A 17,649-nucleotide genomic window follows, 5' to 3' on the forward strand; every position below is an offset into this window, starting at 1 on the left:
ACTCGTCGCTCCCATGTAACGCCGCTGCTGCGCGAGCTGCACTGGCTGCCTGTGGCCTTCCGAGTGCGCTTCAAGGTGTTGATTATCATCTTTAAAGCGCACCATGGCATTGGACCTGGTTACCTCCGAGACCGCCTTCTGCCACAGATCACCTCCCACCGGCCGATACGCTCCCACAGAGAGGGCCTCCTCAGGGTGCTGTCAACCAGACAGTGTCGGCTGGCGACCCCCAGGGGGAGAGCCTTCTCTGTCGGAGCACCCACCCTCTGGAACGAGCTGCCCCCAGAGATCCGGGTGATTCCGGATCTCCCCTTCCGCCGCGCCCTCAAGACTTGGTTATTTCAGTGGGCAGGACTGGCCTAGGGGTATTTTAAATTGGTTTTAACAAAAAATTTTAGTAGAAGCGGCCTAGTTAAATATTTATTTTTAATCACTTTTAAATTTTGTATTGTATTGTATTATTGTTTTTAAACTGGCTGTAAGCCGCCCTGAGTCCTCCGGGAGAAGGGCGGGGTATAAATTTAATTAGAAATTTAATTAGTAATTAGAAAAAACCACAACAATGGTTTATTTCTCAATGTTAAAACAGACACATAGTCAGATAGTTCCAACAGTTCTAAATTCTGTTTCTATAGACACATATTTATATATCTATTATAAAGAAATAGTACAAGTAACGTATTATCAAAAACAAATGGAGATTTGAAAAGTTAACTATTTTGTAAGCAAATTCAAGAGGATTTATGTTACATGATAGTCAGAAAATTTATCTATAAACATTATAGTTTGGTATGATACTGCAAAGCCAATATCAGTATTACAAATCCTGGCATATTATAAATATCAAATCAAAATCTGAATATCCTGAAATGTAGTTACTAGTATAGAGTGTGAGAGATACAGCTTGGTGTGGTGATTAAGGCACCAGCTAGAAACTGGGAAATTAAGTTCTAGTCCTACCTTTGGCATGAGTCCAGCTAAGGGACTTAAGGCCAATCTCTCTCAGCCCTTGAAGGAGGCAAGCTACTTCTAAAAATCTTGCCAAGAAAACTGCAGGGACTAGCCCATACAGTTGTCTATCCAGGATATTCCCAACCTAAAGGGAATTATTATTATACATTGCATAGACAGCCAGATGATTAAACTGGATTTGGCATTTTTATCCACCTGTCAAGACTTTCCCAAGGACCTGGGATTATTGAATTTATTGTGCTTCTTTACTATCTTGTATTTTTGTGTGCCACATGAATTTCTGAAGTAATTAAGATAACTGCAAAAAATAGAATTTCATTTATAAAAGCAGAATAATTCCTATGTTAACAATGTTAAGAGGACACTGTTGACCCCATATATCAAAATAATGCACCAACATACAAGCAGGAGGTCTTTGCATGCTTGAGGATTTAACAAATTATCCTCTTGCACAAAATATCTCCCTTTTAGACTGATATAACCAGCTTTTACATCTGCTCTGAGAACAGAAACTGTACTAATGGCCCCACCAGAAGATACTAATCTGGAAAGGAACAGTGGCAATGGTATTGGAATTGTTTTCCTGGATATTTTAGTGGCATTTATTACATCAATCATGAATATTTATGTGCATAATAGGACTGAGAGGAAGCGAAAACAGTCTGTTAGAATCATTCAATGGGCTTTTATGTTTGTTTCCCTATATAGCATGGACCTACCTGTTCTATCTGTGCAACGTTTGCAAATTAAGTCAAAACTATAAAAAGTCCAGATGTAGTCTGAAGTTGAAATTACAGCTTACAATTATATACAATTATAATTTTCCAGTTTTAATTTATCTAATTAAATGAATGCAACTTTGCACAAATGAAAATGGAAGCTTATGCAAATTAGTAGTGCTCATATATCCATCAACTTTCATTGACTTTTCTCCTTATTTTCGAACCAACCCAAAGCTGTCAAGAATTATATTTCAATGAACAATCCTAGGCCAATTCAAAAGGTTTCAAAAACTGTCTTCCGCAGCTGGAATTGAATTTAATGAAACACAAAAGAGGAATAAAGTGAGAAGAAAGACATGATAATTTAGCTATTATAGGCATAGACAATGTTTACATCTTTGGGATTGAATATACAGTATATAAACAGAAACAAATCTAAAAAAATAGCTTTTAAATAATTAATTTCATTAATACATACCATATGTTGGTGTGCTTTCTCTTCTTCCAGAACTACTTGTTCTTCCTTTCTCATATTCATAACAATACAAAATGGCATCTTCTTCAACAACATTAAAACGTTTTTGATATTCTTGGTCGAGAAATGAATTTGGAGATTCAGATCCTTTATGTACTGGCTTTCCCACTAGGTGTCTTCCAGTATCATCACATGGAAGGTTTCCCTTCTCATCTCTGTAAGAAAACCTATTTTAGGTGCTTAAAAATGAAAATGATTATTACTGCTTATGCTGTGCTATATTATTATATAAATATTGCACAGATTTTCATTAACTAACATTAAATATTTCAGTAACTCCTATTTAACCCATGTTGAAATTGTTTATTGCAAGCAGTTAGGAGAAAAAAAGTTTTAAGACACATGAAAAGCAAATAATTGTGCTTAGACTTGTTCTATTCCAAGGAATTTTTCAATGGCAAGTATTTGGAAGGACTGTACAATTTATGTTGTAGTGTGAATCCAATAAGGACTTTTTGATTTATTTAACAAGGCATATCTAGAAATGGTTGCTGCAATCAATCATATTATGCAGTGAGGAACTATCTGCCTTTTGGAACTTAAATATGCAGCATACTATAATCAATAATATCAGAACTTTATATGAACTTATACTTGTATGTCTGGATTGTCCCATCTGGCAACATGTGTCTTAGAGATTCACATCTAAGTTTATTAATATATCCATTTTCTTTTTTCATTTCTTCATTCGTTGTTGCTCTGTATTTTTCTTTCTAACCAGATGAATCAAACCCTGATATAGCAATAATATTCAGAAAATGCTTGAAATACTTTTAGTTGTTGGGCTGTTGGTTTGATGTGTGCCGTTGTGCCCACAGTAAAAAAATGATAATAAAGGTTATCTTATCTTATATCTTATTTGGCTGCAAACATTTGCAGCCAAATTGCCAAGCTCAGAGAGCAAACCAACAGCCCAACTACCAACCCGAGCTACTAATATTCAAACACATCTCGACTTTCAGTTGTGAAAATAACAAAGCTAGCATGTCATATTCTTCAATGAATGAATCTGGAGCACACATTCTTTTTCTGACTTCCTTGGTGGAAGGGCAGGTTATACAACAGAATCATGTTCTTGTCTGAAAGTTTGTATCATGAAATTAAGAGCTCCTATTGTAAACATTTCTCTAAGTAAAACAAAATGCCTTAATGGCAACTGGGATTCCCTCTCCCTTTTTGTGATGTAGCTTTTTTGCTATCCTTTATGGTTTATGTTTTCCTTTATCTCCAAACTAGTTATACAATGACTCTTCTAACTTCAATTCAGAAATAATAATATGCAACTTGCAACTCTGAGCAAGGCATTTGCATCTATCTAGCACAGAATCCAGTGGCCTATACTTTTCCAATTGCAACAAAGAGCAGTAGCATTACTATTATTTTTCAAAAAGGATCCTTTTTAACCTGAATAAATTTGTTCTGTGAGTTAATATTTGAATATTGTGCCTGATAATAGTTTTTTTTCACTTTCAGTTCCACATAAGTATATTGAAACTTTTTTTAGTAGGTGAGCTAGCTTTTTTTGGGGGGGGAGTATGGATGTTGAAGCCAATTAATATCCAGTTGCAAAAAATGCAAACCAAGTGCCAAAATATAAAAAGGAATTAAGATGATATATGGGGTTTGGACACTGAATGCTCAGTGAATTGTTAATGCCTTTCTTCTTTTACTTATATAGTATTGCCATGCTCATAATATAGTAATGATGGTTTCACATTCTTCCCTCCCTAGATATGGATTACTGCACATTCTTATAACCCTGAGTAAAATTAAGAGTATGATCAATTGTGATAATTCACCTGGGAATATAAGGCTCTGCTGGAGGTGGTGGTATGTAGAGGTCCTGGAGGGCTGAGCTGTCTCTTTTAGTAGGTGTGCTGACAGTACTGGACGGTGCTGCAACACTGCTTGTAGGACTTCTAGATACAAGTGGCTGGTTAAAACAAAGCAAAATGATTTAAAGTCATATCTAGTTATCCTTTTATATTACAATAAATTAAGCATATATAATCTTGGAAAAGGTAATGCTAATAAATTAAGAAACATCAGCTTCAACTTAACTGGGGAGTGACTTTTTAATTTTGTATATTTTGAACTGCTGCCATTCTTCATTTATATGTTGCAGATTTCCTAGACTGGAGCATTTGCTCTTCATGCCTTAAAATCAAATCCAATATAAATTGATCTGTAAGTACTCCCAACATGACATATTTTGATTTATAACTTAATAGAAATCATATAAATTATATTTTGGCAGGTTTACCCAGCAATCTTGCTCAAATTTCACTTTTTTAATTATTACCATATTTTAATTTCAATAATCTAGAGAGCTGGCTAAACTACTGAAGTGCTTTCTTTTGGGGAAAATGTTATTATCCCCAGCTGTTAAAATACAAATATCATTTTAAGACAATGATTTCATTACATGTAAGCAGATACTGGTTTTATGATTGCCAGATATTCATCTAATCAGAGAAGCCATTTAGGAAAATATTTATTGGGATTTTCTGAACAACATTATATAAATGGATAAATGTATAGAAAGACAAGAGAACACAAATATTACATTTTGGGAACTGTCAATAGAAGAATTGTGAACCCAGCTTTTAGAAATAGAAAGCATACATGAATGTAAACCAGGCTTCATCAATTTAGAGTTCTCAAAATATATTATTTGGGGGTTACAAGTCACACTATTCCCTAGTAATTTAGCCTCATAAAACTTAGGAAAGCTTACATTATAAGAACTAAGAAAAATTATTTGTTGTGATTTTCCATAAAGAAAAATCAGGTCTCATTTTCAAAATATTATTATACTTTTGCAGCAGATATGCTGTTTGTCCAAGGTTTAAAGTGTATACCAAAGATTAAAGTATAAAATCTGCCTTATTATGTAGAATAGATTTGAGTATAGTATAGTGAAACATAATGTAATGGAGACACACATAAAAATGGAACAGATATACATCAGTATGAACATAAAAATGTACATCAAGAATTTAAAGAAGAAAATAGAGCTTCCCCTGTATACTTCATTTGGCTAAATAGAGAAACACTTGAAATATTTACTAAAATATGTTATTCTATACACCAGACAAGCAAGTAAAAATCAGCACTATTTTTTTTTGTTCTGATGAATAGGAAGAGAGAAAAATCTCAAGCAAAAAGTATTAAATTCCTCTTGACTGTTAAACATTTTCACTGGAGAGTACATAATTAGCAGCCATATAATGCTATCTATCATAAATTATTTTCATTAAATAGGAAAGGGGAATTTATTGATGTGCTTCTGCATTATGATTAAAACCACTTTAAGATACATGAGCAACATATGGAGTATGTTAGCCTAAATTTGTGAATTATTTTATTTTTTGTGGGTTTCATTTGTTTTCATCATTATGAATTTTTATAACATATAAAATTACATATGCAGTTCAGCAATCTTTTTAGAAAGACTTAGAAAGACTTCAGTTAAGAGAAGATTTTTTTCAATAGCCAGAGTAAGGCAAGATGGCATAGCCTTCTAGCTTCTTTTGCAGAAACTCCAATGAATCAAAATGCCTCCCCCCACACACACAGACAACCACACCCAAACCCAAACCTGTTGACTGGGCTACTAGAAACTGTACTGTATATAGCTAGTCATTAGGATTAAGGTTAGAGTTCACACTTCACACTTTCCATCTCAAGTAATTGAAAAGGTTTTAAAACAAGTCAATGTCAGATAGAGCTGATACGCTAAAATTCATACTAACAAAGCACTGATTTCATCTAAACCACATAGTAATCCCAGATAATATAGTCTCTTTTAGGTCTATAACAGAATAATTTAAATATTTGAACATTTTCAATCTTAGCCTATCTTCACAATAATCAAAACAGGAGTTGATTGAAGCTGAAATCAGTATATTGCCACAGAGACAGAGTTAAAATGAGAATTATCAGACTAGGCAGGGAAAATGTGTTGTTTGCACCATTTGAGCCTCAAATAACAATGATGTCTCCAGGAACACCCCCGAAGCTGAGTCCTAATCCTTTTGGGAACATACTAGATCCTATTCCCTAGACCAGGGGTAGGCGACCTTGGCTCTTTTATGACTCGTGGACTCAACTCCCAGAATTCCTGAGCCAGCCATAAAAGAGCCAAGGTTGCCTACCCCTGCCCTAGACAGATGAATGGCCCTTTAACATTATTTCCATCTTGTCTTACATTTTTGACTTGCTTCTATAAACATTAACTGTCCATTCTGGTGGCAGAAAGAAGAGATGAAACTGGCTGTCATCTACATATGAATGACTCTGCAACTCACAGGTAATTTTCCTTGACACTGTATAGCTTTTCAAGTAATAGTACATGATTTCACAACAAATTTTCCTCACTTTTCCTGTAGCATCCCAGTGTGCAGGTAGTCCTTGACTTATGTCCACAACTGGGACTGGAATTTCCTTCACCAAAGATGTATTCATTAAGTGAGTCACACCAATTGTACAATATATTTTGCCTTGGTCATTAAGCGAATCTGGCTTCTCCTATTACTTGGCTTGTTGGAAGCCCTCTCAGAAGGTCACAAATGATGATCATGTGACCTAGCTGTAACTGTTTTAATCCACTGTAAATTCATGCCAGTTCCCAAGTGACCTGATTTTGATCACACAACCACAGGTATGTAGTAAGTATCCGAATCACTTAATATCATTTAATATAATGTTACAGTTTCATTTTATTGATAAAACAAACAATGGTTATCCAAAAGAAGCTAGAAGAAAATATCATAGACACATTCAAAAACAAGAAATAAATAGATCCCATTTAAATATACTATGATATTGTATTGGAAACAGATTAGCTGCTATGAAAACTGTATGTTTTCCCATAGATTAACTCTGGTACATGATGAATGTGGCACTGGTAACAATGATAAAATGTATCTTTTGTTGTTGTTGTTGTTAGTTGCGAAGTCGTGTCCAACCCATCGCGACCCCATGGACAATGTTCCTCCAGGTCTTCCTGTCCTCTACCATCTTCTGGAGTCCATTTAACTCACTCCTACTGCTTCAGTGACTCCATCCAACCACCCCATTTTCTGTCGTCCCCTTCTTCTAGTGCCCTCAATCTTTCTCAGCATTAGGCTCTTCTCCAGTGATAATTTATGTGGTAGAGCAGATTTATTCCCTACTATTTTTCATTTCTTTTTCATCAATAATGCACAGTAAAATTTATTGTGGGTTTAAGATAATTTGTGTGCTAGGAATGATACTATATAAGTAAATAAAGTAGTCAAATGTACGAAAACAAAGAGTTGAGCAGGCTGAATTAACAAATTAAAATTCTACTTCTTAACAATGAAAATGCATTACACATAAGTTATTAAACTTATTTTATAAAGATATTTCCAGAAAACCTTTTGGGATTGATTACCATGGAGCCACCAGCCCCAGATTGTTTTTTATTACTATGTATTACATTGTATAATGGTTGGTTGCGCAGTCAAGCAGATATTTAAACTGGATTTGTTATTTTTATCCATCTATTGAGCTGGGAAAGGCAGTTATTGTTTGATGATGTTAAAGGTATCATCATAGACTGTAAGCTGTTCCAAGGAAATCTGCATTTGCAATTAATTGATGATGATTTTGTCAAGAACTTATTATTATTAATAATAATAACATGTATATGCTGCCTAACTCACATAATAAATTAACAGTTTGGTATATTGCATATTATCAAGAGTTCTAATCAATTTCAGTAATAGGTGAATCTTTTAAAGAACAAATAAAAAACAAAACTGAAATATAACTTTATAAAATTCTGTTGACGTTTATGCTTGTTCCATTTTCAGATACTATTAAGAAACAGAGAAATAGTATGTTCAATGTCAGTAAGAATACAAATATGGAAAATTCTGTTCCTTTACCCAATATCACAGATGAAAAAAAAATCCGATTCCATTATAGCACACTTGTTTTTAAATCTTAAACTGGTATTACTTCTCAACGTTTGATTAAGAGCAAATATATTTTCATAAACTGGTTGAAAGAAATGGGAGATGCTGCTAATCATTTGTAGAATAATGAAACTATGCTTACATTCAAAGGTACAGAGCAAAACAAAGCTTAGGAAGAATACATTTCCATAGGCATCATTCCTACCATAAGAATAGCATGTTGTCCATTTAAAGAAACAGAATGTAAGTAAAACATTTTCATTCAAGTCATCAACCAGCCCTGTATTTCTGCTCCCCTTTTTTGCTCCCCAACTTACCATGAGAGAAGGTTTCAGTCAATCTACAGATAATCACAACACATTGTAAGTAACATATGTAGATATGCAGCTAAAAGTGTATTACTCAGTTCTCATATCAATAGAAACTATCAATCAATCACATATCTATTCAATATATATGGCTGCCCATCTATCCAAAAAAACTCTGGGTGGCAAAAGAAGATAAAACCAAGAATTCCATTAAGCAAACAAAAATCCTGAAACAAATAAAACTCTATTCAGGCTCAGTAAAACCACAAAAACATTAATCATATGAATACACACAGCCCTATTAATATCCCGACTTGAACACCTGAGTCTAGTAGCTTTATGAAGATAAAAATCTCTTTCATCCAAACAGTCAAAATATAAAAACAGTATCCCCAAACAAGCTGAATAACTCAGTTTGCAAGGGCATGCAAAATATTGGCATCTTGATCTGCTGTAGTAGAAAAGTATGTATTGTAAACTTTACTGCACAAATTATATCAGCACCTTACATACAGGTAACACAGAATAAGCATGTGTATGGGTTACAAAAAGCAGCTATATAGCCAATGGCAAGGTGCATTTGTTTGTTCTTCTATCAATAGATTATGTTATTTATTTATTATAAAAAGTATAACATTGTTCTTTCCTACTAGCACAGTGGTTCTCAACCTTCCTAATGCCGCGACCCCATGCACCGTGACCACACGCACCGTGACCCACACGCATGCACTGTGACCCACACGCACGCACCGTGACCACACGTGACCCACACGCACGACCACACGTGACCCAGGAGCATAGAGATGGCTCTCCTGCTCGAGCTAGAGTGACCCCCTCAGCCGGCTGAATCTCGCCGCCGGGAAGGAGAGGAAAGAATGGGAGAGGGGACAGGAGAGGGGGAGAAAGGGGGTAGAATTTAGAAAAGAAAAGGAAAGAAAAAGAAACTTTTGTGCGGAGCTGGCAATCGCAGACCAAGACGCCCGTTTGGTGCAGAGGCAGGCAAGCCTAGGTGCTCCTGGGCGGCCATGGCAAGGGGCAGCGACGACGCAGGCCGACCACCGGCTGGGCCACCAGCTGGCCCAGCCCAAGGGAGGTAAGGCACCTGCTGGGCCCCACGCGCGCCAGCAACCCTCCCTGCGCCCGCCGCCTCCCACCTCCCACCCCTGGCCCTCTTTTACTTACTTTTAGTAGTTGCTCAGCAGGGAGGGGTGGAAACGTCCAGAAAGCTCGCCTTAGCTGCAGACAACTTGCAGCACCGTTTGCAGACTGGGACTTTTGGCGGGCTCAGCAGGGCAGAGACAGCCTGGACAATTCCTATTGGCTTTTGAAAGCCAATAGAATTAGACTCTTTTAAAGAGAGTCTATTCTATTGGCTTTCAAAAGCCAATAGATTCTATTGGCTTTTGAACGCCAATAGAATAAGAGGGAGTAGCACAGCTAAGGAAAAGGGGAAAAAATGGCGGAAAAAATGGCGGACTGTGTTGTTTGGCGACCCCCGTGAAATGGTCGTTCGACCCCAAATGGGGTCGCGACCCACAGGTTGAGAACCGCTGTACTAGCAACAAAGGAAATGGACTTCTTTTTCAAAATAAATAAAAAAGAAGAGACTTTCTTATGTGTGGGACACAGCTAAAGCATATTTCAGAGGGCTGGCTATAACCTACACTGCTAAAAAGAATAAAGAAAGAAAACAACAATAGTTAAAGTTGAAAGAAGAATTGAGAAAATTAGAATTAGAACTACAAATAAACCCACAAAATAAAATACTTAAAAAGCAAATGGAGATAATAAAACATAAACTAAACCTAGTAGAGGCAGAAATAATGGCTCAACAGATTAAAAGGGCTAAACAGAACTTTTTTGAAAATGCCAATAAGCTGGGGAGATGGTTAGCATATAGACTGAAAAAAGAAAAAGAGAAAAAAACTGATAAACAAGTTGCAAGACTCAAAAGGTGAATTACAGTTTCAAAATGACATAATTAAAAAAATTATTAAAGACTTTTACGAGATACTTTACAACACAGTGGAAATTTCAAAGGAAAAAATACAGCAGTACTTACCAAAAATTCCAGAGAATATTCAAAACATATTAAATGGAAAAATATCAATGATGGAGATTACAGAGGCCATAAAAAGGCAAAAAAAAAATATGACAATCTCCCGGGCCCAGATGGATTACCTGCAGAGCTTTACAAATCATTACAAGATATACTAAGCCCAATATTGAAAGAACTGTGTAATGAAATATTTTTGGAGGCTAAAATACCAAAATACATGGACTGAAGCTAACATCACTTTAATACCTAAAGAAGATTCTGACTTGACACAAATAAAAAATTACAGACCAATATTGTTATTAAATGTAGATTATAAAATTTTCACCTCAATAATAGCAGAAAGATTAAAGAAATTTCTGACTGAATTTATACATACAGACCAAAATGACTTTCTATCTAAAAGACAGATAAAAAATAACTTAAGAATGATCCTAGATGTTTTAGAGTACTATGAAATTCATCCAGGGAAACAAATGGCTTTAATATTTCTAGATGCACAGAAAGCATTCGACGACGTAAACTGACAATTTATGTTCCAGCAACTAGAGGAAATAGATTTTGGAGAAAACTTTATAAATGTAATTAAAACAATTTATCATAAACAAACAGCCAAAGTAATTGTAAATGGAGATTTTACAGAAAACTTTGACATTAAAATAGGCACAAGACAGTTATTTATATTAACACTGGAAGTATTGAATAGAAACATCAGGCAAGATACAGAAATTAAAGGACTAGAGATAAAAGATGAAAAATACAAACTACAAGCATTTGCAGACCACTTGGTTTTTATATTGGAAGAACCGCTTGAAACAAGCGTTTAGCTTATGGAGAAAATAGAAGAATTTGGAGAAGTGGCAGGGTTGAAAATAAACAGAGAAAAGACTAAAGTGCTAACTAAAAATTTAACAGAAAAACAAAAAAATTCAACTAGCAAAAAAAACAAACCTTCATATAGTCAAAAAAGTTAAATATTTGGGAATTTATTTAACAGCAAGATGTGCAACAATAAAAGAAGACAACTATGTAAGATTGTTAAAACAAATAAAATTGTATCTGGAAAAGTGGAAAAATTTACAACTCTCAATGCTGGGGAGAATAGCAACAGTGAAAATGAATATCTTACCAAAAATACTCTTTTTATTTCAAACGATATTTACAAGACTGGGAAAAACCTTTTTTGATGAGCTAAATACAACAATACTGAAATTTATTTGGCAAGGAAAAAAAACTAGAATTAGACTGAAAATGTTACAAGAAGCGAAAGAAAGTGGAGGATTTGGACTGCCGGACTGGACGCTATACTACCAAGCAACTATATTAACATGGGTAAAAGAGTGGATAATGCTTAGAGACAAAAGACTATTATATCTAGAGGGGCATGACCTACAACTTGGATGGCATGCCTTTCTGTGGTATGGGAAGAATAAAATACATCGATACTTTCAAAACCACTTTATAAGAAATGCACTTCTAGAATGGGAAAAAATAAAAGCGAACATCTATATTAAAATACCTGGATGACTTTCAACAATGGAAGCATTCGCTTACCCAAATTTAATTAACTACGAGAAAGTTGTGACCTATAAAGATATTTTGGCCAATGAAGAGAAACTGAAAGATAGGCAAGATTTACAAGAACAAGGTATTGATTTATCATGGTGGCCATACCTGCAAATTCAAACAAGATATGCAAAAGATGCTAAAACAATGGGATTTTATAATTCAGCACCATTTAATAGTCTAAGGATAAGATAATTGTTGCTGACAGTTCCAAAAGAACGTTGCTATTTCCACTTTTGCGGACAGGAATTCCTTGGATAGCCAAGTATATGAATGGTGAAATAGATATTAAGCTATAGCTGATTTCATAAGATACAGTTGATATAGTTGGTAGTTACTCAGTATTATTCAAGCCCACTTATAAAGAAATTCTGACTGGAGAAATTCTTAGTTCTTAGAAGACAAACCAGAAATATCAACAATGGACTTGCAATCATAACTTTCAAGTCAGCCATGATTATGTATAGGTTATATTTCTTATAATAAAAGATATTACAATGTTTAATAAAGGCTAAGTTTAATAAATAGTAATTGATGTAATTTAGATGATGGAGTGCTAATTCATGTGGTGCGGTTATGTCCTGCTATTTCTATATTTTGATCTGAAATTTTTAGTTGTTGTAAAACAGCTGAGTCTGCTGTACTCTGGGTATCTCAATATCCAAAACATCTTCATGTTTTTATATCCTCTTAATGATTTTTACTATGCGTGAGAGAGATAATACTTTATCACCCTACTGTATCTCATTATTAACAATAAAAACAAATGCAAAAGTTGAAATAATATAATTAATCCTATCCCCTGACTATATAGCATTTTAGCATGTGACTGGAAATTTTAGTTATTCCCACTCTTTTTGGAAGATAGAGCAATTACACCAAAAATAAACAAAATCATTCATTGGTTTTAAAACTTTTTAAAAAATATTAAACCTTAAAATACATACATTCAACACTGCACAGTTGTTTTTACTGGGGTCAGCAACTAAAATAAAAATCCACATGAAATATAAAGTAAATGTTCCAGAGACACCACAAAGATCTGGTATGAATTGTTGCTTTTTCTCTGTAGGATGGGAATAAATATAATACAATTTAATACAGAATCTACTAGAAGATTATAAATAAAAATAATATTTTGTTGCCTAGACAGTAATGAAAGGCTTAGGGCTTGCAATCAGTTTTCCTAACTTGTTCATTAAACCTTTGAAATTAAGATAGCAATACAGAAAAATATTCTAATAGAAATCCTAGGTGTAGCATATATTTTTTTCTATAGAAACAGCATTTTTTTCTTGAATAAGAAACCCTTTACAAACTTTTGACAAAAATCTGAATTTTAAGAGGAGAGCAGTGTTGATCTCCTCTTAGTTTCAATCCACAACATTTCCTTCAATTTCCTCCACCACTGTTACCTTTGCATTTTTAAAAGATTCAGCAAAAGGTAGAGAACATCTCTGTATCTATGTTACAGAGCCAATGTGGATTGATCTGGCATTCACAACAGAATAACTGCTTCCTATTAAAGACTCTTGACCCCCATTTACAACTTAGGAAGACATCAAAAATTCCGGATTCTCAAATCTGGGAGGAAAAGTACTCAAAACAATTATACATCCATAATTTACTTATGAAAATGAATTACTACAGCGTTCTTTGTCAACATTTGAGTATTTTTCATGAGAAGGTTGTCTTTTTAATAAATTAGATGTAATAATTTTTTTAAGTTTCATAGTAAATATGAAGTTTATATTGCAATTTTCTCAATTTAAGTCATTTGGTTTGTTGACATTTGTTAAGTATGGAACCTAGTATTTTCATTTTTATTACTACTATGTGATTATATAATACATTTTTATTGGTCTATATAGATTGTGCAAGAACTAATAAACTTCATTTCTCTACCCTTTATCCATTATCAGACTGTAGCAATTTAAATTCACCAATAATACAGCGATAGACAGCAGTCTTTTTACATTCCTGAATTGTAAAATCCTTACCATCACATTTCAATGGGTGGAAATAACATTATTATCAAATGTTTAATAAACATCTCATCTCACAAGCATCTGAAAATTCAGTCACATCACTTTTCTTAGCCAAGTTGCAGAAAGTACAAAATACGGATGAAGTTGTTTAGTTTTGTGAACGCTTGATCAAGATAATATGCCTGTAATCATTTTTCAGGTTTTGCATACTTTTTCTACTTTTTCAGTCTATGGCATAAACTAATTTTTCACCATTTGTATTCAATGTATCTGCCATCCTATTTCAAAGCCTACTAAAGAAACTCCTGTTTAACTCCTGCTAAAGATAGCTATTTTTTATTTTTATTTCTTTACTAAATAAGTATGGAATTGCAATCATATTCCTCTTGATATTACTACTCTTAATGTGGCAATAGCCCATCATAGTGCACACACAATATGGTTGCTCATTAAATAATATTTCAATAAATACATATTGTTAGAGAATATGAAATAAAATTGTCCACAATAATAGAGATGGTGAGAAAAGTTTATTTCTCTCAAAACATAAGGAAATGGCAGAAAGTTAATTGCCGAACAGAACACAAATTTGTTACCAAAAATCATTTTGGATACTCATATTATTCATATTATTTAATTGCAAATAGTATCTACAGATCAAATGAAACATATGTATAAATATAAAATGAAGCACAGTAGCAGTTTGAGGTTATATATTTAAACTAGATAAAAGCAAAATTATAATTATGAATAAACAACAAACATCAAAAAATCTATCTGGCTATAAATTTAAGGCTATAGCAGTCTTCATTTACAGGAGACTTATCCAGAGAATTTTTATTCATGAGTCTTATTTTTCTCCTTAAACATTATACTCTCTTGAAATAATATTATATATGAATTATTTTCTTTAAGGAAGAGTAATAAAAGGCAGGGTAGCCACTGCCACCCCTGAAACATAGCTTTTTCATTAATTTCTATCAGTAGGTCTATTTGAATTTTTAGATCCTATCACAGTGATGGCAAACCTTTTAGAGACTGAGTGCCCAAAAACTGGCCCCACCCCTGCTACACCCCCCCTGCCCCACCCCCACTCTGCCCCCCATCCCCCGCCCCTCCTGCCCACAGGACCACTCAGCGCCTCCAGGGCCCGCTGCAGATTGCCCAGGCAGCCCAACAGCGCTATGGCGGCCACATCCTCTGCCCGCACCCTGCAGCATCAACTGCATGATGGGGTGTGAGGGTAGAGTCTTGTCTATGCTGCCTGGCTGCCATGTCCTTTACTGCGCTGCTCCGTGTGGGCCTCGCTCGGGGGCAACCCTCCTTCAGGGGGGCTGCTGGAGAGGAGGTCGCGGGGGGAGGCAAGGCTGGGGCAACGACACGTGTGCCCACAGAGAGGGCTCCGAGTGCCGCCTCTGGCACCCATGCCATAGGTTCGCCATCACTGTCCTATCACATAAACCAGGGGTGTCAATCTGCCGGCCCATGGGCTGGATGCGTCACGACAAAACCGCACCCACCCCACTGCCGGCAATGGAGAAAAAGTTCCGATATGTTGCATGGCGTCATCTGATGTCGCGAGTTTGACATGTTTGACATAAACTCTTTCCCCCAAAACAGAAATATTGAGATTGGGAAGTGAATATATGCCAAAAATCTGCAACATGATATGAAAGAAGAATAATTTAAAATACAATAACTTTAAGACTATAAAAGTTTGAAAAAATGATTGCAACTGCAGTTTATTTGCCAAAAAGAAAAAAATAAGCAATGATTGCATGAACAACAAAAGGACAATGATATCCTTGAAAAGCAAATGTAGCAATAATTTTCAGAAAAAACATGGATTTCCTCTGTAATTTCAGTTTTAACAAATGAAGGCTGTAGTGAATATTTTAAGATGGAAACACTAGAAATTCACATCAAAAGAATAGGGATATAACATTGTAATACTCCAGATATTTCCAGGAGTAAAATTACTAATAATTGGCAGCTGATATCTAACCTGATTTAGTTATATATGAAATTTATTTGACAACCAGAAACCAGCTGAACTCTAGGTAGTTTACCAAATTTATTAATAGATACTGAAACAAAACAAAAATGATTAAAATAATAACAAAAATATCAAGCAAAAATACAAAATTGTAAGAAGGGGACCTGCTAATACAGTTAAATCCTAAGGACCCTCTGGAAAAACCACGTCTTAATTTGCTTTCAGAAGGCCAGGAGCCATGGAGTTTGCATTGATTTGCTTTTCCTTAGTATAGTAGTGGCCATATGGACATTTATAAGAAGCTTGAAAAAGTATTTTTTTAAAAAAGATATAAGTGCTATATATAAATATATCATCTGGATATATTTGTAGCATTTTAGAACACAAATTATGCTTATATTATAAGAGAAGTATGTGTCACCTTCATCCTGTCTTGTATTAAATAACAACTGTGGTTATAATATTCAGCCAGAATATTATAAATATTATAAATATTCTGGCTGAATATTATAAAAATACCTTTATATAGTTTTTTTTAAAACAACTGCTTTAATGCCATTATTTATATAGGTGTTATTGTCTTATTTTAGGTTAAACTTTAATTCTTGATTGTTCTTATTTTTTCTTTTGTGCACAGTTCTGGCTCCTCTAGGAGGTAGAGCAGTATAACAGCAAAGCAACATAATATTTGCATATGTAGATTAATTATGTACAGGTAGTTCCCAACCTATGACCACAATTGAGCCCTAAAATTTCTGTTGCTAAGCAAGGCAGTTGATAAGTGAGCTGCACCCCTTTTTATGACCTTTTTTGTCATAATCGTTAAGCAAATCACTGGAGTTATGAAGTGAATCTGGCTTCCCATTGACTTTGCTTGTCAGAAGCCAACTGGGAAGGTTACAAAGGGTGATCACATGACCCCAGGACAGTGCAACTGTCATAAATACATGCCAATTGTCAGGTGCCAAATTTTTGATCATGTGACTATGGGGATACTATGTTTGTAAGTGTGAAAACTGATTATAAATAATTTTTTTCAGTGCCATTGTAACTTTGAATGGCCACTCAATGAATGGTTGTAAGTTGAGGACTACCTGTACAATAGTATAATGATTGGCATAAATACTGATCTTTTCATAACTGCTTTCAGGGATTATATAGGAGAATCACAAAGATTTATTTATTTCACTTACATATCAAAGTATTTTTTAAGAGCCAAAACAAATCTCATCGGCATCATCCCACAGTGTCCAATGGAGAGGAAGAGAGAGCAAATGATAAAATGAGTATTGTGATAGCACTACCACAACCTGCCTCCTTGAATGCAAACACTTAAGAGTGCAATTTGCTTTATGACATCACAGCATGCATGCCAATATTTTGTCATTCACTCTCTAGATTCTCAGTTTCAAGGTACACTATTTGAATGTAAGATCTATCTAATCTCAGAATTATCGGATAGTACCAAATAATTGTACTAATTAACAAAATTCTGCCTATCCAATTTTCCATACAAAGCCAGGAATACTTTTCTTATTCATTCCTTCAAATGCATTAAATG

At 34.7% G+C, this 17,649-nt stretch overlaps 1 protein-coding gene across 4 annotated transcripts in view; it reads right to left on the bottom strand.

Annotated features, from left to right (window-relative positions):
* The window catches only part of CNKSR2 (connector enhancer of kinase suppressor of Ras 2), a 202,547-nt gene that overhangs the window by 90,799 nt on the left and 94,099 nt on the right, over positions 1–17,649 (bottom strand). For all 4 annotated transcript variants that reach the window (XM_029283853.1, XM_029283852.1, XM_015814426.1 and 1 more), the window contains 2 exons: positions 4,029–4,162; positions 2,173–2,384 (listed from right to left, as the gene is read on the bottom strand). In XM_029283853.1, coding sequence (XP_029139686.1) covers positions 2,173–2,384; positions 4,029–4,162 — 346 coding nt within the window. The remainder of the gene's footprint in view (positions 1–2,172; positions 2,385–4,028; positions 4,163–17,649) is intronic.

The sequence above is a fragment of the Protobothrops mucrosquamatus genome, unplaced genomic scaffold, assembly GCF_001527695.2.
Source record: "Protobothrops mucrosquamatus isolate PMUCROS unplaced genomic scaffold, P.Mucros_1.0 scaffold250, whole genome shotgun sequence".
NCBI classification, from domain to species: domain Eukaryota; kingdom Metazoa; phylum Chordata; class Lepidosauria; order Squamata; family Viperidae; genus Protobothrops; species Protobothrops mucrosquamatus.